We start from the raw sequence: 23753 nt of genomic DNA, 5'->3' as shown, positions 1-23753 counted from the left end.
GGACGGATACCTATTTTGTTTTAAGAAATATCATGTTATACCAGTTGTGAAATATTTACTTAAAAAATAATGTCGGAATATAAACGGTATTATCGCATTAATGAACGTCAATTTTATACATTAAACGGTTTTCTAAATAAAATGATAAATCAAACGTGATAAATCAAGAAAATATTATGTGAACGGTAACCTATTTTTATTATTATTAAAAGTATTATGTGGCGCCTATCATGAAACATTTATTTAAAGAATATTGTCGAAATATGAATATAAATATATTATCATTTATTAACGTCTATTAAACAATTTTTCAAATAAAACCAAGAGTGATAAATTAAGAAAAATATTACTCGTAATTTGTGTGTATTTTTTCTTATGGAGAAATATGTTGCGTCAATATTTATCGCGAATATATTTATTTAAAGAATAAGGATAATACGATTGTTTACTTAGCGTATGTTTTACGACTCTTATAATGAAATAAAAACAAATTTCGACGATCCTTCAATATTCTCGCGATCCTATGGACGTGATTGACTCGCTTTCAGTCATCCGGCTTGGACACGAATCCTGCTAGAGAGGAACGTCAATCTTGTAATCGTGGGCGCTCAGGGCAGATGCCGAGATATCGAGACCAAACTTGAATCGTTGCCAGCGTAGCTTTGGTTTACGAACAGCCGGGTCTTTCTCGTCCTTTGACCTCTGCCAGATTCTCCAAGAATGGCTCCTTCGAAATGAATCATTGAAGGAAATCGACAAAGAAGAGAGTGGTTGATTATGAGTTCTCGCAAAAAGCTTGTTCATGGAAGTGGCATAATACCGATTAGGTGCGAGGCCGCAATTAAAAGCTGCAGCCAGCGAAGTCCATCGACTGTACCAAAGGAATCCTGGAGAAAATGAATTTAACGAGTGAAAGATGAAAGAAAAATTAAAAGGAGATATGAACGACGGCGAAGATGCAGAAAGCGCGTAAAACTTGATTCGTGTTTTTAATCGTTTATGTTTTCTCGACGTTTTGCGTTTTCAAATTTTTTGAGAAATGCTTTTTTACAGAAGCAAGCATGAAGTGGAGGATACGATAAATATAAACCTATGCGAGTATGAGTTATGAGTTTCCTCTCATTAAGAACATGTAAATTCTACAATTAGGCGGATTATATTATATCTTAGAACTTAATATGTCTTTTTATATGACTGTAATTCTTTTTCGGGACGTGAAAAATGAAACGGCTACTAATTGGCTTGAAGAAATACACGGCGATTTAGATTTTCTACACATTTGCTCTGCTCTTTTGTTCGTTATTTACTCACCATTAATACTCACTGTTAACAATGTTTACTAGAACTACCGAAGCAGTTAAAATAAAATATTTTTTTAATTGCTCAAATTTATAACAGTTCAAGCTTTTGAAATTTTCATAATGAGCTAATCTACAACGTAACAGACTTATATTTTTCTTATTCACAATTTGCAATCTATAGTAAACTCTTTTGACATGCCAAAATATGAAAGTTTTTGTAGGAATGTACAAATATATAAATATGCTTTTCCCATCACTTTAATTTTAAAATTTATTTTCTTTATTTTTACAAATTAATCCACTATATAATCTTTAGTTGATAAATTTGATACATATTTATTTAAATAGTGGAAATTAATCATTGATAGTTTTAATGTTAACAATGAGTGTCGAATATGACAGATACATTCAGAGAAAAGCGTATTTATACACTGTGAAAAAATTGTTCATTTGAACTAAATTGATTTAGTTTGTTTTTATTTATTTTGATGAACAATATGAGGAACAATATATGCATTTAAGTTAAACATATTTTTTATTTAAATACATACATTCTCCAACGAAAGAAATAAAGATAACTAAATTTTTTTAGTGTAATAGTAGTAATTATATGAAGATGTTAATAACTACAAATTTTATATATGTGCAGAAGGAAACGATTTTGCTGAAATATTATATTATATCAATAATATTACATTATTAATATTACATCAATAATGTTATATCATATGTTATATCAGAAAAATATCTACTATATGATATTAATGATATAATACTAATGATATAATATAATTTGAAATCTCATACTGCGTAATAACATTGATCGTTACATCAATCCCGTATCCATATCCATGCAGAAGTTCCTTTTATATTATTCCTTTCATTGCGCGTTATTCGTTATTTGATACGTTTATTCGTATTTCTGCTCAAAGTCCCTCTGTTAAAGAAATCTAAAAGGTATTAAATCCGCTCCGTTGATCGTAGAACACGAATGACGACGCAAAGGTGCAATGACATCGGGGAAGCGCGCGGGAACCGATGCCGATCGCACTGGTTGTCAGCGTCAGGATATCTTGAAATCCTAGTCGTTCGTGACGCACGGAAAGATTTTTAAGGGCTTCCTCCCTCGTCGTCCCATAACGTGCGACGAGGATTGCGGCACGTATTTCCATGCGTTATACGCGTCGAGTACGTCGGAACAGGTAGTCCGCGAGTGCATCAGGGGATCCGCCACGTACTGAAGTCTTTTTTCTCTCTGATAGCCCTTCTTTATTTCCCTCTCTCGCATACATCTTCCGTGTACACCTGCGTATTTTACTTTGGAGCATACGAGTAACTCGACTGAGGAGGAGGATCGAAGGAGAAAACCCCGCTATTGTTGGCGACATTGTCTTATCGCGCTATACCCCATACGACAATGATTATGCAATAAACGTTGCACTACCTACTATTCATTTATCCCCATTTCCTTTGTTGTGTATGTACTGCGAAGACAATGCAGTAATCATCATTTTGATTGTTATGCTTTCGAGCAGGGAACAGTATCGTTTTCGTGTATTATTGAACGCATGGCATTTTCACATTCTTCACGGATTGGAATGAAAGCAAAGCAGAGAACTTACCGAGAATTAAGTGAGTCATTTATTTCGACGGGTTCTCGCTAAAATTGATGTGATAGAAATCTATCTCCTTAAAATAGAAATTCTTTTTGAAGCAAATAATTGGTAAGTGGTAATGACTGTGATTGAAAAAAGTTTAAATAAATTAAAAGTTTCCAATTTCTATGTAAAATATGCTATATTATATGTTTCTGATATCAATTTTATAAGTTATTCCTGTCTTGGTTCAGGAAATTTTTACATTCAGCAGACGTGAAAAGGTAATTCTTGTAAAATTCAATAATGCCTTCACTTTTTGACGTAAAAACTTTTTTAAGAAAACGCGAAAAACTAAGCGTTAATTCGATCAAAGTATCATCGAAAGACGTCGCTGCTCGTTAAGAAAAATCAGACATATGTTGCATGAACTTTCAGTAATTTTCTTTATCAACTTGACAACAAACAAGTCGACTCAAGCTCTCGATTCAAGATCTGTTGGTGATCGATCAATCCACGTCGGTCTTTCGACAAGGAAGTGAACAGTCGCGGTCACTTCCGCTAGACTTTGAGTTTCACTCACGAGAGTTGCGAACCGAAACGAAGACGGGATATGGATCATGGATGGAGACAGAAGCAGACGTATAGCGACGTACAGAGAGATGCTTAGACTATACGCCACTCGAAGTGCTGAATGCATAAGGAGGGGATCCGTGGCGAAGCGCAGACAGTGGAGCTTGGTCCACGAGACAGGAAGGAAGACGCTCCTGTGTGAGAAACGGGATTAATCCGCGTTCAGGAAGTGAGGATTTTGGCAAGCCGGTTTGCGCGACACAATGCAATACTGAGAGAGCAATGGGAATCGCGCATTCCCGACCCGCCGCAATACTGTGAGAATGCCGCCGCTGCGATGATCGTAACGCGAAAATCGTGTAGTGAAATATGAATTCATTGTTGGACACTCGCGTACTCTGCGCTATCCGATCATTCACTCGGCGCCGCGGAAAACGCGCGTTATAATGCGAGCATGCAAATGAAATTCAGATAAATTGTTCGCTGAACCAATCGGTGGAAAATTTTTTTTAATGCGATTTAAAATTTAAAACAATTACTGAACGGAATTGACAGTAAAAAATTAACAATAAAAAAATTGTTGACAAGGAATTTACGAGGGTGAGATGAAACAGTAAAATCTTCACGTTGCAGTATGCGGAAGTTTATTGTGAAGTCTCGTGACGTGTCATCTCGTTTCAGATGGTCTGAAACGCGATGTTTTTCCTGTCAACGTCAATGGCAGAGTAGATTGACGGGAGGTTTTGTTTAAATTAAACAACATACACGTAAAAAGGAGCCAACGCATTCCATCGAGACATTGCAGCTGAGAAAACTTACGCGAATCTCCATCCTTTATCGATAATGAGATAAAGTTTTGTTCGCAAGAAAACTTCGTAGTTCATTTTTTAATTTATTTACTAGAATCAGCAAATAACGTGAAATTCTCTCTAAAATTTGGAATTTTACTCAATTAAAAAATTTTTATTTAATGAATACCGTAATATATTTTTTAAACGTTATATTTTTATAAATCGATTGATATATAGAATTATAATTGATACAATCTATTTTATATAGTAAAAAAAAGATTTATGTTAAAATTGATTCATTCAAGATCTTGCGAAAATTTTATGTTGAATAACATATCCGAGTGTTAATTAAACACAATGTGATTATGCTATTTGAATATTTTATATTAAATGAATATTCAACATTTCTTCGTACCAAAATAATAATTTATGAATAAGAATAAATAAATAAAATAATTATTGATTTAATGTCATTTTAATTTTACTGAAAAATGCTTTTATAGCTTGCTTACAAATTATGTCATTTTACGTATTTTGTATTATTTTTTTTGCATAATGTTTGTGTTTCTAACATATTCATCTTGTGCTAAATTAATATAAAAATTTGAATGGATTCTTTACGACATGTAAATGTATTAAATTTAATACAAACGTTCCAATTACTGTACGATATTAAATAAAAACTTTAATTTACATTTGATTTGAAAGTCTGCAGACGCACTGATTTGAAAATGCGCCAGTTTAAACGCTTGATCGCGTTTTAATACGATACTTCGAATTACTGTCTCCCTTTACGATTAACATACAATAGCATGGATATCTTTTTTCAAGATTTGCATGTTAATTACGTGTTTGTAATTCCATGAATAGTTATAGTCACGAAATTTTGAACTTTTAATGCTGTTGTTGTGTGTTGTCACTTGAACATGTTTACTGAATTTGTTTAACTCGAAAAAAATTTCCGAATAGTTTCAACAATTTTGGAAGCAATCCCGAAACTCTAGTTCATATAGTTCCAATTTTTTATTATCTTTCGAAATAAAAATATGGAATGGAACGAAAGCTATTATATACAACGAGATTTGCATCAGTTTCTCTACAAATAAACAGAATTTTGATCATAATAATTAAATAATGAAAGAAACATGATATTATAATTAATTAAAATAAAATTTAATGAGAAAATTATTTTTTCCCTTTTATAAGATAATCAACACGTTGAAATGCAAAATTATGAATGATAAAATAACAAGAAGATAGCGAGATGGCGAGACGAAACGATAGACGCGCTGACAGATAGAAAGAAGCTTGAGTGCAGAAATAGACCGTGATAGGATAAAGCAAGAAAGGAATAGAGGGTAAGAATAAATTTCGACAAACCGGAAAGAGGCAGTTGGGACACGAAGGCACGGAGACAAAACTTGATAACGTAAGCGAGAAGAGAGAACGATGAGAAAAACGGGTGCAAGGGGACGTAGGTAGTTCTCAGATGGGATCCAAGAACGGAGAGTGAGAGCTACGTAATCCGACGGAGTATAGATGGAGAAAGAGGTAAAGGGAGGAAAGGAGGAGAATGTTGCACAAGTCCACATGGTACGGAGCGAGAAGCAGGAAAGGAGTGATATAGTATATATATATAGAACTTGAGTGCCGGGGAGAGCGGAGGTAGCAGAAGGGCGATGGGACCCGTTGGGACGGAAAGAGATGGAGAACGGAAGAGGGAACAGGGGATGGCAAGAGGAGACAGGGGTGAGAGCAGGAGATGCGGTGGGAGCGGGTGGTGTAGGAGGACTGTGCGCGTAGAGTGCGAAAGAGAGAGGGTGGGTATCGCGCGGGAGGAGGTGGAGGAGGACGAGGAGGAAGCGGCTTCAGAGCAACGGCGATGTCAGTGTGCACGCGGACGCCGAGTCGGCCCTGGCGTTGGCGTAACTTCGCGACGCAACCGCACCGCAAACATCAGACCGCATCGCAGGCTGCACCGGGTCCTGATTTCCGATCCTTTCTTTGATGTGGCATCAGGAGAGTGCGCGGCTTCGGGAATGACGGCGCGCCGTTGCTTCAAACGTCGAGAATCGCTTTACGATTAACGACGATAACGCCGGTCGTCCCGGCGACGACGACGACGACAACGACGACGGCGGCTGCGTTTGGTGTGTGCGCGGGATTTCGTTATCCACGTTGCTGCTGTGAAGTGTGTATATGCGACAGCGCAACGGTACGTCACGGACATCTGGTTGATGGGAATGAATCAGGAGCGAGAGACTCGCGATTTTTCATGAGGGTGGTAATACCATCGTCGAGGTTGATGCCGGGAAATTCGGAGTGCGCGAGATTTGACGGCTGCTGCGAAGTGAACGAGTCTTTTTTCGTACATTATTAGGTTACGATCGTTGATCGTACAATATATTTCATACGAAGGATGAAGATTACTGGATAATATAAATTCACTCATGATAATATGAGAATTATAATGAATTTAATGATAGTTAGTATTAATGAAGTTTTATCTTATGATGACCGCTTACAATTCCGATTATGAGCGTCGACTGTTAGCGAAAAGCTCCTTATATCTAAGAAGGATTGTGGGATGTCTGATCATGATTATCAGGAGATTAGAATTATTGAATTTATACTCGAAGCTTTAAGTTATTATCTTTAAATTAAATAAAATCTTTTATGATTGATGAAGATCATTGGACACTCCAATTATTAGTAAGTCCCGAAATACAACAGTATAAGCTTTAAGCCGTAAAATATTGGTCAATTACAGTCGAATGTGAGGAGAATAATTGATTATGATTGATTGACTTCTTACGGCTTAAAGCTTACTATTGTATTTCGACTAACTTCAATCGTTAATGCGTTAAAGAAAAAATTCTTTACTCTTGGGGAAAGATTTGTAGATCAAGGTAATTTATCAATGATTGACAACCTAAATTAAAAGAACTTGAGTTTATAATTAGAGAATATAATTAGAGAATATGAGAGAAATAATTAGAGAATATAATTTTATAATCATTATCAGCGAGATTACCATCGACTATTGATAGGACTATGTTTCTCTTTTTTAAAATTGCCGACGATAATTATGCAAAAACAGGTCTGGTATAAGCGTTATCTCATTTTCTCTAATGAGAAAAGATTTTGCTAAACAGGTTGCTAATTCTTATGACGATAAGGAACATTGCTTATCCATTATTCGAATATCAGCGTATATTTTTATTTTACATCTATTACTAACGATCGAGCAAAATTCCGCCATTAGCCGGGATCGTTTGGCTCCAACTGCGAAATGTTTTTATGCGATTTCTTTCAGATTGGTTGATCGGTCGGGCGCAATAGAATGGACAATCGTACTAGGCATTATAACCAATTGATAATTCACGGATGGTTCTTTTGCGAGAGTACCGAAGATAAGCGTATGATTTTACGACGGAGTCGTTAATTCCGTGAAATCCTATAAATGCACTGATTTTTTTTACGTGCGTCTTTAAATATTGATGATCAAAAAATGCGATAATGTCAAATACTTACATGTATCAACAATTTCACGATAGAAATATAAGAGCTTATATTTTTACATGCTTTAAATATATTAGCCTAGTCCGAATTAATAAAAGTTTTGAATTATCGATCATATGTACCGATAATTTATAGAACAGATGAATGTTCGTAATTTGCGACTGTTTGTTTAAAATTTAAATTTATCTGCCAATAATTGTTATCTTCCTTTCTATTGTGTAGGAAATTATAAATCCATCGGGCATGAATATTTATGAACGATTATCATAACGTGTTCTTTTTATTGTGATATTTTGGAAATATATATATAAATCTTTCTTGCAATATTTTAAAGCTTTTTTACGATATGTGTATTTTTTACTTTTCTTTTTTACTTTTTCACTTTTCTTATGAACAATAATTGCAACATAATTAAGATAACTTAAAGTTAATTGATTTGAACTGCAATACATACAATGCATAATTAGTAATTAATGTTCGATCTATATATATATATTTATTATAATAATTTCTTGTGTTCAATGATACATTGTTACAGGTCTATGATTGTCAAGGATTTAACAAATAACTCGTCTTATATTTGTTTCTATCAATATAAATTAACTTTAACTCAGTTTAATTTATTTTTATAGTTTATTTATTTTATCTATAGTTTATTTATTTTATAGTTTGAGAATTATATAAAGACAGAATAAATTAAACGAGATTAAAGTTAATCTACATTGGTAGAAGAAACATTAAAGAGCGTTTTAGAGGTCTTAACTATTAATATTGCACACATATATTGAAAACACGATTGGATGATATGCAATCACAAACAGGTTTTTAACCCACTACTTTGGTCTTCCACTGATTTATTCTGTTTAGTCAGTTGTTTTACTGATAATGCGCGCTATTATATCATTCTCGTTTCAACGATTCCGAGTTTTCTGTACATTTTGTTTCTTCGGACACCCGGCTAATGTTCTCATTTCCTCTTTTATTTCAATTGTTGAATGTATCCAAAGACTTGTCTAACTTTAAGTTAAAACATTCATCGGCAATAATATCTTTCTGCGCACGCAAAGAATATACATTACCGGGATTGAACTGGGAGGAGGGTGGTAATGCAGAGAGTTAAGAGGATTTACTTTACTTTAACAGGTAACGAGGCTCCGATCAAACTTCTGTAAGATTGTCTATATCAGATCTCTTTTCTGACACTCACTTTTACGTGAGTATTACAACACTAATATGCGAAGTCAACACTAACGCGATCTGAGAAAATATATCTTATTATAGAAGCTGATTAAAGGCAATATCTACTAATTGCATCACAAATTATCTAGAAGACTGCAGACGCTGCTCGATTACACGAACCGAGATAGTGTGCAACAGTTGGTCTATAATAACGACAGATGACTGCGAAGATTTGACACGGACTTCTATCGGCGAGACGCGTTATCAGTGTCAATTCCGGTGTAACTATCTCGCTGTCGCGACGGAAGGCGCGAATCGTTCATAAAATCGCGAACTAGCTTGCCAATTTTCTTAATGACGTCGTCCGCGACGGAAATGACTTGAGTGCACGCAGGAAATTGATGTATGCGGATGAGAGCAGATCGCACTTAAGCGTCTTCGCCAGGAAATATGCGTTCTAGACAACGTGCGAGGTCATGCGTGAATTTTTAAAGCCCTGAGTGCCTTGACTCTTTTTTTCTCTTTTCCGTTTTCTCTCTCTTTCTCACGTTTTTTTCTCTCAGTTCCGCTAAACGTCCTTGACCTGCCGGAGGCGTATTCACGAGGGTATAAACCAGCGAACGCTAGCTAGTCTCTGCGCTCTAGTTAATCGCGTTAATTTGATTACTCGCTGAATAATCGAGGTGACCGCGTTTTTAAAAAAGATATCGCAGCATCGTTAGGCGGAAATCGCGATGCGAACCGAGAACAATCGTAACTCTTGTATAGAGATTCTTCTTTGAATGCGAAATGTTTGTTGAACGATGATGTTTGTTGAACGATGATGTTTGCACGTTCCCATTTTGGTTTCTCATAAAACGAAGCTATGGAACTGTGATTGAAGACCTAAAATGAATGTTTTGGTTGTACAATTGGAAAATTTTGGTTATTTTTAATACATTTTGCAGTTTATCTTAAATAGTTCATCAAATTTTTATGTTAATTTAATACAAAAGGAATATATTAGAAAGTAACATAAATATTATATAAATATTATATAAAAAATTAACACAAAGCTGTAATATTGACCTAATTTGGAAACATATTTCTTTAAAATTAACATTTATAATATATTAATTCAATATTTTATTTATTTATTACATACATTTTATTCATTTATCTTGTAATTTACATTTCAAAATATATTGTTTTAATTATTGTACATTATTTGTCTACTTACTCATAAATTATGTTATTTTAACACTAACAAATACTACATATTAATTTAAGACAAAATATTCATATATAATAATCATATTATATTAAATTAATCTCGAATATATAAAAATTAATATAAAAATTTTAACAAAGATTAATATATAATATCTTTGACTGTATAATTACAAAAGAATCTAAAATGGCGTGCTACTTTTATTGATAAGTTGTTACTTTTCTACGATTTTTAAAGAATGAGATATCTTTAGATCACGTATATGCTTTCATAAATTCGACATTTTAGTCAATATTAATGTTATGTAGCTTTTCTAGCTACATGATTCGTTTTTTTTAATATTGGATTAAAGAACGATATTGAGTTTTATATTACATTTGCTTCTTTATTCAAAGAAATACTTTGTCTGAATGTGAAGCAATGAATCTTCGTTTAATGCTATTTGGCGATAAAAATTCATATCTACTATTTCGAGTTGCTATCGCAAAAATGTATGTGCTTGGTGTAACATTTCCTGAAAACTTCTTTCGCGCATTCTTTTCGTAAAATTATCATGCAAATATTTCAAGATGAGCAATTCGACGAAGTTGACTCATGAATTATGGAACTTGAGTACTTTTCACGGCTAAAGTTAATATTCCATTTTTTAAATTTTGATATTAATTGATAGAGTTCCGGTATCCAAAGAGAATTTCAGAGAGTTTTCGTGTTAAAAAGATTTTAGCAATTAATAGCTTAAAACAATAAAAAAGTGAAAAAGAACGAAATAGAAATAAATGAAATGAGTAAAGAAATCAAATACAATCAAGGTTATCTTGATGCTTAATAATATTTTCTATGTAATTTTAAATAAATTTTTAATTACGAGGGGGGGGGGAAGGGTCGAAGGCTTTGAAAACACAACTCTCAACTATAAGATTGGATTAATAACATTAAAGTTGATCGAACAGAAATAATTTTTTACGAGTGGAAATATTTTTTAAGTTTTTATAAATTAATTTAAAAGAATTTTTTTAGAATTTTTATATTGAAAAAAATTCCTGATTGAAACGATAAAGTTGTGAATTTTGTGCTACGCGCGAATGTGAATTTGATAGCCTTTCAACTTCCATTTCACAGGACTTCCATTTTTAATCGTTAACACTTTTTTAAAAATGTAATAGGAATTTTGAGAAAATGTCAGGACATTATTAATTAGGTATACGCAAGTTCTGAAAATGGGATGCTAATTTCATAGAGAGATGTACTTTTCAACTTTGCTTCGATGATCAGGTACTCTGTGAGTTATCGTTCAGCGACGCTTTTTGCTGCAAATTTGCATCATTATGATCGGTTCTTATAAAAGGTAGAACATGAGGGCGATCGTGCAGCAAAAAAAGCTTTATAACTGACCCCGATAATCTATCGCAATGATAGTTAATCGAACGTAGGCTGCACGAGTAAATTTACATTGCTCGAACGCTAATCATCCAATCTCCCCTACTACGCGATTATTTTTTTACAGATTATAATTATTTACTAAATTTAAATTGTTTGTAAATAAAATTCACATAATAATAATTTATTTATTTAAATTTAAATTACAACAAATAAGATGCGCGTTTAATTTTTTTAAGTTGAACGTTATTCGAAGGTGTAAATAAACGATGAAATTATTATACTGATTTATCATACAATTGATTTTTAATAGAAAACTTAGAATTATTTGAGTATTAAACATTAAAACTAAAAATGATAATTCTCTTTCTCTCTTTCTCTTTTTCTTTTTTTCTCTATCTTACTCTCTCAACGTTTGGGCTGAAGAAAATTGACTTTAAATTTCACGAAGCGCAATATATATCCGCTTTCCGTTTAATTCTGAAGTACCTTTCTCTATCTATCTCAAGAATAAAAATAAACGCTGCTGAGGGATGCATCGCTTTGCGATTGCCCTTGACCCGTCAACGTGTTCGCGGAGAAGTGGAATAACCGCTTTAAACGTTCATGCTCTAGAAATGCTCGCTACTCTGTCTATCCATCCAACAAAGTGAAGATAACGCCAATGCTGGAGCGGATCGGGGTTAAGGGCCGTTTCTCACTGATAGTAAAATGATCGAACACTCTGAGCCCTTTGTCACCGTTGTATACCTTAGCAAATTCTGTTTGATATATTCTTCACCCTTTTTATAAACATCATACCATGATGTGCTAAACTAATTTATAAAAATATCCTGGTGAACATTCTGAGAGAAATTTGTTATTAGGGCGTTCTTTTCTAACTTTTTCTTAAGCAATTTCTCACATAAATATTCAGGTGTGATACGGAATTACATTAATGAACATAATTATTAAATGCGGGTGTTAAAATATATGAGTCAGGAGTGTACGAAAGTAAAAGCATCTATTGATATCGGTTGATTAGGTAAAGGGTTGACGAGGGCACACCCCTCGTCGTATTTTGCAGAGAGTAGTTATGTCGGATTATTAATTGCCAATTACTCGCCGTGAGAGCATCGTGTCAGATCGTTGAGCGGGATTATCTCGAGTCAATAGTCACGGTAGATATTATCTACCGTCACAAAATTGTCAGTCATATACTCTCAAAGCAGCCGCGGAATCAGAGATCCGGATTACCCTCGATTCCTCGGTGATGCAACTCTTTGTCTTGTCCGCTAATTTATTACGGATTCGACGACAAAATCCCTCATGCTGAAAAGAGAGCTTATGTACGAATTTATTACGTGTATCCAGTGCACAACAATGTCACTCCTAACGAAAAGATTTTTTTCGGTAATAATTAATGGCATTTAATTCAATAACTAATGCAATCAAGAGTAAATTTAAATCAGTAAATTTAATTTAATTTATTGTTGTTTAATTTATTATTGTGTAAATTTAAATCAGTAAATTTAATTTAATTTATTGCGAAGAAGTTTACATGAAGGTTACATGAAAAATGAAAATGTGTACAATTGTAAAATTTATGTTAAATTTAGCACATTTTACATGTTCTAAAGTTGTTCCTCTCAAATTTTTGTATTAACTTGACACATAATGAATATACTAGAGATAACACATATAAAACTTAAGTAAATTAACAAAAATTAACAAATATGTAGTTTTTTGATACAATTTGGAAACAAATTATGGATACATATTTCTTTAGTAAAACTAACATTGATAATATATTAAATTAATGTGTATTTATCTTTTAATTATTTATTTTAGAATTTACATTTTAAACATTATTTTCATTATTTTTTTTATTTTTTCAGAAATACCGGTATTTTAACAAGAAGTATTAAATATCAAAATTTAATAGATACAAGATATTCAATTAACGTAATATATTAAATTAATATTTGGATATGATGAAAATTCAACACAAAATTTCTGCTCTCTTTCTTATTATTATGTAATAAATTAATGTAGTACTTTCTTGTGATATATTATCGTGTATCTACATCGTGCACAGTATGAGATACAAAATGACGAGGTGAGCGCGCAATGTTCGCGATGTACGGAAAGTTCAACCATACATCAACTTTGTTCTTGATGAAGCCGGAAGTTCACGATCAAACGAAACCCTGTCCGCACCTCAGTGATGTACAACTATCGTCCTAGAGAAGTGTATTTTCGTAACCGGCACTCAGCCCACTTCGATATTATCTAACTTGAATCTCTTTAACGCTCCGCATAACTGTAATTACATAACTGCAGCTAAACTCCCGAGACACACGTTGACCACACGTGAGTCTCCGCTAACATAATTATCGCGTTGCATATTATAATGCACGTGTCAAGTTTCTCGACAAGTAGGCGCGATCTGTAGCCACAAATCTGTAGCCCGTATTCTTTTCTTCTTATGGCGTCATTCTCCATATTTTTCTATTGCGATGTACTTATTCTGGGAAATTGTTCTTTCCATAAACGATTTTGATAAAGTATCTAAAAATTTAGCTATAGACAATTCTGAAAATAATCTTATTGGATTGGAAAATAATTATATAGGAAACTCAAGCATAATGACAGCAATGCTTCAAAGCACGCCTGATCTAATGAATTTGAGCTCTGAAGCCAAAACGCAAAGCTATCGATGCAAAAAAATCAATATGAGTAACATTTCGAAAATCATAAAATGTTGATACGTCTGAACGTTTGACACTTTACCAGTCCATGAAATCTTACATTGAATTTTTTACATCGATAATTTTGCGTTTTGGCTCCGGAGCTCAAATAGGACTATTTTAAAGAGTTTTGATTTGACATTTTAATATCCAGTTTGAGCATCCTATGTAATTATTTTGATAGTTTAACAAAATTATTTTTAAATCTGTGTTAGCTAAGTTTTTAGATCTTTTAGATAAAATTGTTTTTTTTTCTGCAATGAATACTTCATTGAAGACCATAGTTTATCGTTGTAAGATGTATTATAGCGCCTGCAACATGTTTTAATTGTCTCGATGAATGAGGAAGGCGAAGTTGCGCTTGCAAACGTGTCTGTCACCAGCCATGAAAATCTCATACTATAAAAGGCTCGCTCTAAATTTAGGGGAAGGGCTGAGAGGGGGAGAAATAAACCGTTCCGTAATTACTGTCGCGCTCATCTCTCCCGAGCCGCTTTTAATTTCATAGAATACCCCGAGCCGAGATGCGGGACGGCGCCTCGTTCATCGTGATAAATGCATCGAGGGACGAAAGAGGAAAAACGTATGATGTCCCGGGACCTTATAGAAAATAACTCGCATATTTCATAATCGTTTTATACAGGACTGAGAAAGTTACTAAAAGTTTGTAAAACTAACTAGTTATAGTTACAGTTTTTTTTTTTCAAAAAGTAACTAGATAGTTAAAAGTTAGTCATGAAGCCATTAGTCTTTTCAGTTACTTTTCTGTTAATGTTTTCGCATTGCTATTTTAAATACAAAAATCTTATATTTTTAACATTTCTAAATTATTTTATTGATTGTACTATACATTTAGTGTTATTGTTATGTACTATATTTATATATTATATATATATATATATATATATATATATATATATAAATTATTTATAATAAATTAATATACTTGGAATAAAAACAGAATTAAACTAAGATGTATATACATATATTAAAAGCTTCCTTAAACTTATTTCTTAATGCAAACATTTATATGATATAATGCTTTTATCACACTAAAAAAAAAATGATTGACTGCTGCAACATTAGATGGTAAAATATAGCATTTTTAATTGACTATAGCAATCAATTTTTGGTTGCGTTAGCCTATCTGTCAATATAGGATTTCGATAGGCTAACGTAATCAAAAATTGGCTACTGTAACCAATTAAAAATGCTATGCCATATTTTATCTAATTTACTGTAACAGTCAATCTTTTTTTCAGTGCAGGGATGAAGATATATATTCACAAGAAACAATTGCTGATTTTATTAACTTCATTTTGATATATTGACTAAGTTTGAAGAAAGTGAAGTAATTATAAAAGTAATTATTAAATTAGTGTGAGTAAAGTTACAGCTATAAATGAAGACACGAAATTAAGTTATAATTATTGAAAAAAGTAGCTTTAACTAGAATTTCGTTACAGTAACGAGTTATTTTTCTTCAATCTTGGTTTTATCTTTTATTATATAGATAGATCTTTTTGACTTATAGAAATGGCATCTTTTTAAAACATTATTAATACATATCTAATAATACTCTAAATAGAGTATTTATAATATTTTCTAGCTATTGAAAAACAATATTACATTATATGCATATTTTGGGCAATATTTGCCCTTTTAGATAAATAAAATAAATTAATCTTGAAAAGGTCAGACCATTATATTTTAATCGATCTTCGTTTATTTATATTTCTAATTAATTTACGCAGTTGCTTCGTTGAACTATTTGTTATAACTTTGTTTATAGTTCCTACAGGCAATTATCTTTTTACATGTAGTTATTATTATTATTACAATTTCATATTTTTTTAGTACTAAAAACTATAATGCCTCGCAATTTTTTTTACTGTTACTTTCTCGACTATTGTCTCTTCTTTTGTTCCACTCGTTACATTAACGATCTCTTAAAGCAGGCCCGTCAAGGGCCGTGACGGGACATGAAGACTAAAAGAGAAATGGTAGCATTTCTAAGGAAAGGAACAGAGTGGACAGTAAACGGAATGAAGTAGTTTTATTTTGCTCTCACCGTTTTGCCTTTTTCTCTTTCGCATTTGGTTCTAAATTCTGCATTCCAGTGCTCTCATCTAATTTAATGTATCTCGGCAGTGATGCAATATCACGTATTTCAATTATTCGCAAGGTAGTGATTAAAATTAGTTTATTTGATTTAACAGTAACGAAAATTAGAATACGAAATTAGAATGCAAAATTAAGTTTCCGACTCAGTAATATCTGACTATAATTATCGCAGACATGATGAAATGATATTGATGGTTCAGTTAATGTTGATTAAACAGTTAAGACTCGGTATCATCAATGTATAATTAACTTTAATCGCTGTTCAATTTATTCTTTTTTTTAATTTTGAAAATTAAATAGAAAAAGATAAACAGCAATTTAAATCTCGACATTAAAGTTATTCTTTGACATTGATGGAACCGAGCTTAAATTGAATAACTTTATTCTTTAATCCTTTACGCCCTTTTACTCTTTGTAGGTAATAGTACAGCTTATGGTCTGAGAAGAGAGAACCAGCTAAAGTTAGTTAACCAATTTACTGTGAAATTCAATATTCAGTCTAAAAAATGTCTTTTTTAATTATTATTGTTCGATAATCTTCTTGTGTAGGTGTCTCGTCTTTACGTAAAGAAGTCTAATTAAAGGCTTAAATGTTTGAAATGAAAAGTATAAGATTTGTACTAAAATATTATTAGATACCAAGACCTTTTTTGATCAAATGACTTTCTTCATTTATTTATATTAAAATATTACAGTTAATTAAAGAATAAAAATTTTATCAAACGTTAAGTTGAATTACATTGACCTTGTTACTATAATTACATAATCCAAATTCACAATAATATTTTATAAATATAATAAAAATATTTGCATTCGATTGTCTCGACTGACGCTAAGGAAAACACTTTTAATGAACATGATGATATTAATTCTCGCTTGTCGATTTTCTCACTTTATTAAATACATACTTCGCGTGATAATTAATACATAGCCGAGGAATTATTAACGATGACACTGAATTGCGAAATAATTAACGCGTGACGTGCAGCTGACGCAAGTCTGATCGTCTATTGTGCCGATCTATGGCTAGCGTCAACTGTTCAATTATTTTTCGTTAATATCACAAAAAGCAACGCTTTTGTGTTTTTTGTTTAACTTCCATTTTTCAAAACATTTCAACATACTCGAGGTATGAAATTGCCTCGCGAGAATACTCCAATATTTTGCAACACGCACACGAATCCGGATATCAAATCAATTAAAAACGTTCTGCACTTTGTCTAGTATTAGAGGCATAGAAATACGGTATGATAGTCGATCACGTATAACGCTTAACTCGCTTACGTGGAGTCAAATTGAACCAGATGGCAACAAATGAAAATATGATATTAAAGAAATATATTTTAAAAATATGGATTTCTTTTATAATTTTAATATTTGAAAATTATTATTTTATGTTTAAAACATGTCGCAGTTTATAATTATTTATAAATAAAAATAAAAGTTTTGTTTATACACATAAAATATAAATACTTGAAAATATAGATTAAATTGATCCTCATACGAGTATTTACATGTTAAAATTCTGTTACAAAGGACATCTTTTTTAATAGTGAATTCGATCGGACGCACTAGTGCGCACTGCATATTAAAGCCATTGTACGCTGATTTCATCTATATAGAAGTAAAATGCAAATATTTCGAATTATAAAATACATATGTTACCAAACAGAACAATAAAGCGAAAATTTTGTGGTGTGTTAAAATGTTAAAATGTTAATTTCTACATGAAAGATATCTTTACGTCAATTTGTCTGCTCATGTCATACAACTTTTCCACTTGTATCTCTTTGCTTGTTTAAGATGTACATGTCTTGTGTTAGAAGAACAACTACCCGCGATTTGAACAAGGCGACAAGCGAAATTAAGTAGTGAGATTTTTTTTAGATAGAACGAGTAAAAAGGACAGAAAGGGAGAGGCGAAAAGGAAGAGATGAAAGGAGATCCTCTTTAGCTTTCACGGTGGACGGGTTAATTCCGAGATCTCGTTACCACGCATGTGGTAACTGAACAGAAGAGAAAAGAGAGAAAGAGAGAGTAACGAATCGCTCGAATCTCGAAGAAGACGAGAGGAGAGACCGGAGCTAGGCTGCAACGAGGTTAAACTCGATGAAAGCTTCGTCTCCAATTACCCGGGAGCGTGTTGTAGCGCGTTACGCTCACGCGTAATTTGCAATGACGTCGGCGACCACGAGCGCGATAATTATCGCCGCGAAAATATCCTTTAATACTCCAGGTTAGAGGATGGCGTTTTCGCTCGTCGAATGTAGCCGCGATTCCTCGGAGAGCTCATTCAGTGGATTCGTCGCTCCGCCGATCTTGTACTTCTCGTTCTTGGCGAGAGTTTCCTTCGTTGCTCTTGCCTTTATCGTGCTGCGACTCTGATAGAATGCTATTCGACTCGCCCGAATCACTCGTCAAGAGAGGAATGCTCTCGAATTCCTCGGGGCGAGCTCATCCGAGGAGCAACGCGCGATTCTTCTGAATATCTCGTGCTGGAATACCTCAAACATCCGCATTTGGAGATCAGGACGTCCGATACATGCTTCCGTCCGTTCCTTTGTGCCGTTTATAATAAATTTGACTGAGGTATCGTGCGAATCAGTGAATTATCCGTGAGATATTTTTGATATCTTTCTCACGCGCGGTAAACAAATTATTGCTAAGTTTCCCTTAAATATGAGTCAGTCAATATATTTCATACCCTACATACGTCTGATTTCAAACTATTTATTATTACAGTTATTACTACAAAATAACCATGCCGTATAGTAACAAAAACTTTTCTTTTAACTAATAATACATTATTTAAATTTACTTTCTCAAGTTGAAAAGCATTAATACAAAATTATGAAACACACGATTTATTTGTCTTTTCTTGAATCAGATTTTTCTCTTTTTTTTACTGTAATACTTATTTGATTTAAATAAAACTTAGGGAAACTTAGGGAAACACGTTATAAAAGTGATATTTTTCTATTGCATTTTTTTTGCTATAAATACATAAACAGAACGTAATGTCAATTTGCCTTTTTTTTTGTCAACGATCTTCTGTTCTCTGCTCTACTGCTTTTTTTTAAGTAAGATTTGTTATAATTTATTATTTCATTGTATCGTTGGTTAAAGTGTGATATGTTACTGTTTCAGTGTTACTATAATGGCTTTTCTGTAAAGGTGATCATGATTGCTGATATTTCTCTGAGATATTTATGCAAAATCCGTTTATACAAAACGCCGGTAATATGATGAAGAAAATCGGATCGTTCAATTGGTTTCACACATACGTTCCAGGATTACTGTCACCTCTGTCGTGGAATGGAATTTGCAACTTTACAATGCGGTGGTAATTAATAGCGATGTCGATAGCGTCACATCATGTATTTATATATCATATACACGCAAATATCAATACGTGCAAGCGGGAATAATTTTCCAGCTTGTTACGAGAGAATTTGCGCGGAAAACTCGTGTCATTCTCGGTAGTTGCTCTCAATTGTATGTACTTTATATATGTACTCGGTGCATCTTTCAGCGCGAACTGCGTGGTTCTCATTGACGCAATCATAAAACGACGCCATAAAACGACCCACTTTCTCGGATGTTACAACAATATAACTGTTACTTTGTAACAACGTTATTTTTTAGCAAAAATATTACATTTTCTTTGTGGATTATTTATTACAAATAATCAAAATATCATCATTTTAGTGAAACTTCTTTATTCAGGATTTTGAAAAATAATCCATTTTCTCCGGAGATTGCGATTATTTTACTGAAATTTATGATGAAATTTATGATACAAAATATAAATAGATGAATTTTTAAAAAACTGTTATACTGAGAGAAAAATTGCGATTATAATTGCATCTATTTTTCCTCTACTTGCATCTCTCAACGCGAACTGCTTGGTTCTCATTCACGCAATTGTAAAATGACGCCCGCTTTGATGGATGTTATAACAATGGTATATAGCTGTTACTTTTTATGTCGTTATTTTTTATAAAGATATTAATGAAGATTAATTTTTTTATAGACTTTTTGTTGATATAAGTAATCAGAATAATATTATCAATAATAAAATCATAGTAAAATAATTAGGAGCTCCATTTTTATAATTATTATTGTTTATAACAATGTTAATAATAATTATATTTATAGTTCTATCAAAAAAATATATTTGGCATCGAAAATGATTGTAAATTATAACTAAATTATGCAACTATTATAATTGCAACTATTTTTTTCTCAGTGTAAGTTTTAATAATAATGATTTATTTGTGTGAGCAAACATTTAAAGCTTAACAGGAGAATGAAAGTTGAATTACTTCTGGCCTTTAAATTTCAAATTGCAATAGCGAACGCTTTTACGTGATCCGTTTACGTAGAAAGGAAGGAGAGATAAAAGGGTAAAGAGTGATCGTTGTCGAGCTTAAGACCATTTTCTCGTTCGAGGAATCGAGTACTCGTTGAACGGAACGGAAACCCTGAGCTGACCGGTACATACTCTATTGAAGCAAACTTGGGAGGCGTTTTCCGATCTTCTCAACGATACGCCACGCTGTGGTGATTGGAAGAGCTTGAAACGCCGTCTCATGACTACCTTGGGGAGGGAAAACGTCTCGAGTACTTTGGAATTTCACAACGGATTTAGAGTTGTCGATATCGGCAGTTGGCACTGAGTGTGCTGCCTCGTTAACCAGCCCTTTTCGGGTGCGATGATGTGCAACCGAAGTTTAGCAATCACATTGTGCAATTCTATGCTATTGATATGTCGCTCTCTTTCCTGATCGTATGCTAATACAAGAAATGGTTCTATCTCTTTGTAGTATAAGCACTTTCAAACACCTTTCAATTCCTCTTATTGAAATGATGGAAGATTATTCTAACATAGCTGAAACTCAGTTATGATAGATACGAATTGAAAAGAAAATTTTTAGACTAAACAAAGTTCCAATAGTTAATTCTTCATTAATATAGTCAATATTTTCATTGAGAATTCTGATAGACAAATTTAAATCTATAAAAAAAATAAGTAAAATACAGTCCGATTTCTATTAATAGTAAAAATTCGTTGTTAAAGTTTTTACAAGCATCTCTATGATCGATTCCTCTCATTAAAACGAAAGAAGTTCTAACATTAGCGTGCCTTAGCATTAGTTATATTAAATACGAATTAAGAGAAAAATGTTGGACTTTGAAGGCACGATATTTTGATTGTAAATTCTGATAGATAAATCTATAAAAAAATAAGTAAAATACAATCCGACTTCTATGATTGTAAAAATTCGTTATTAAAGCTTTTGCAAGATTTTTTTTATTTTTATGCGATCCGAAATAATATAAAAATCTGAACCGAAATTATTTTCAAGCACGAAGAATAAAAAGTTTATCTGTATTAATTGTTGCAGCGGTGTTAAAAAGTACACTTTTCACTCTTCTATCAATGCATGAACATCTAGATACCTACATCGAATTTTTAAACAACAGTAAAAAATTTTTATTTTATAGCGCCTCCATCCTTTGAACAACAAACAGTAGCTTTGCATAATTTAGGTTTGTTTTTTATCGCTGCATTAGACTGCCTAGAACTTTTCTTCTCGCTACATTTGAAACATCTTTATTTCATTTTAAGTACAAAAAGTGTACATTAATTTGGCTGTAAAAAAATGGAACCTTTATCTCACCTTCACTTTTACATTTTTAGCAGGAATCTTGTGAAACAGGGTAATGAAAAGGTGAGAAATTATGTATCGAAGGGTTAAAGTAGCAGAGCTAAGGATTAATCGAAAAATGTTTTTAATATTGTTTATGAAAATATCAACTACCACGAAAATAATGTTCTTATGTGTGTTTACGTACAGGGCACAGTTCTAAAAATACTTTCTTCATTTATCGGTTCGTTGCAGCCATCGTTGAGTAAATCCCCATGTGTAAAACAGCTTCCTGGCAAAGGGTCACTTTGTGAACTGTTTGAGCGTGCCAATAGACTTGTCCCGACATCGTAGAATAACACGAAGAGTATTTTTCCGAACGTATGTTTATAGAAACTTTATTTAACCTTTCGGCAGTTCGCCTCTAAAGTTTTATTATACATTTTAACTATTCATTAGAATGTTAATATCCATTTATAAATTTTCAACATTCTGTCTTTAAAATCTTTATGCTATCATACGCTCCGTTAAACGTTTTAAAATACAATCTTATAACTGATGAAATGATAAGATACTTTTAGCAATTTTACTTATTATACTGTTGGTAAATTTTCAGTATCTGAAATCGTTATTCTTTTAGTTGTACATTTTGTTTAGTAAATAATCTCTTGTAGGGAAACAACGTAACGGAATCATTATTCTTGGAAGTAAAATCGATTTCCCAATCCTTTTTTGCGTCTTCTTAAACTGCGTAGTTAAGGTAGCTCAAAAGCCATTGACCCGTGAGAATGCTGACGTAGTTATCTGTTTCTTCAGTGAGTTTCTTAGTTAATCGCCACTTAAGAAATAGCTCAACTACTACGCTTCATTGAGCGATTGTAACTAAAGCGAGAATGAATTTTTTTCCTTTTGTACATTATATTCTGTTGTTCTTGAAAATTTTTCCTTTTTTTTTTTTTAATTATTTTGGATTGCAATACGTCATTTTTTTGGTATTTTATCCTGTAATTTGTGTTTAAATTAAAAAACGTACGCACAGGACTTCGTTTATTATAAAATCTATCAATGTATCATTAGAGAAATCAAGAAATACAAATTAACTGTTTGTAATTTTAATAATTCATTAAGCTTATTAAGTAGCAGTTATTAAGCAGTTCAATTTGCACTAATAAGACAAATTATATTACATTTGTAGTACTTCGAATTTGAAATACTAACTATTTCTAAACTCATTTATACTTTTAATGAAATGAAATTATTATACTATTAAAAAAATGAAATTAAGGAAAGGGATTCGCCTTTATATATGAATCATAACGTTAAATATTTCGAGAAAAGTTTACAATTTAATAGCTAAAACTTTTTAAATACTCTAAGTCATAGATCTTCTGTGACTGACGCAAAACTGAAAGTTTTCTATGTTTCTTGATATTTTGTCCCAAACGTATTGATTTACTGCCACCTTCTTCAATTTATTCCGTCAGACTTACGTCTCTCACTTTATTTTTCGTTAGCAATATCGTATTTTCGTTAGCAATATCATATTTTCATATCATATTTGATGCTTATCCTATTTTTTTAGTTACGGTAGAGAGTTACGTTAAAAAATTCGCATACATATAAGAAATCAAATCGCGATCACATAATGGTGAAGAGAATTTTTTTTGTCCATGGTTTTATATATATATATATATATATATA

General features: G+C 32.5%; 1 protein-coding gene across 1 annotated transcript in view; it reads left to right on the top strand.

Moving 5' to 3' along the window:
* The window catches only part of LOC105623429, a 247627-nt gene that overhangs the window by 57046 nt on the left and 166828 nt on the right, over window positions 1-23753 (top strand). Inside the window, 2 exon segments of the mRNA XM_012204820.1 lie at window positions 14786-14818; window positions 20787-20807. Of these exon segments, the coding sequence (XP_012060210.1) occupies window positions 14786-14818; window positions 20787-20807 (54 nt within the window).

The sequence above is a fragment of the Atta cephalotes genome, assembly GCF_000143395.1.
Source record: "Atta cephalotes unplaced genomic scaffold scaffold00057, whole genome shotgun sequence".
Lineage (NCBI taxonomy): Eukaryota > Metazoa > Arthropoda > Insecta > Hymenoptera > Formicidae > Atta > Atta cephalotes.
This window is presented reverse-complemented; position numbering and strand designations above follow the sequence as displayed.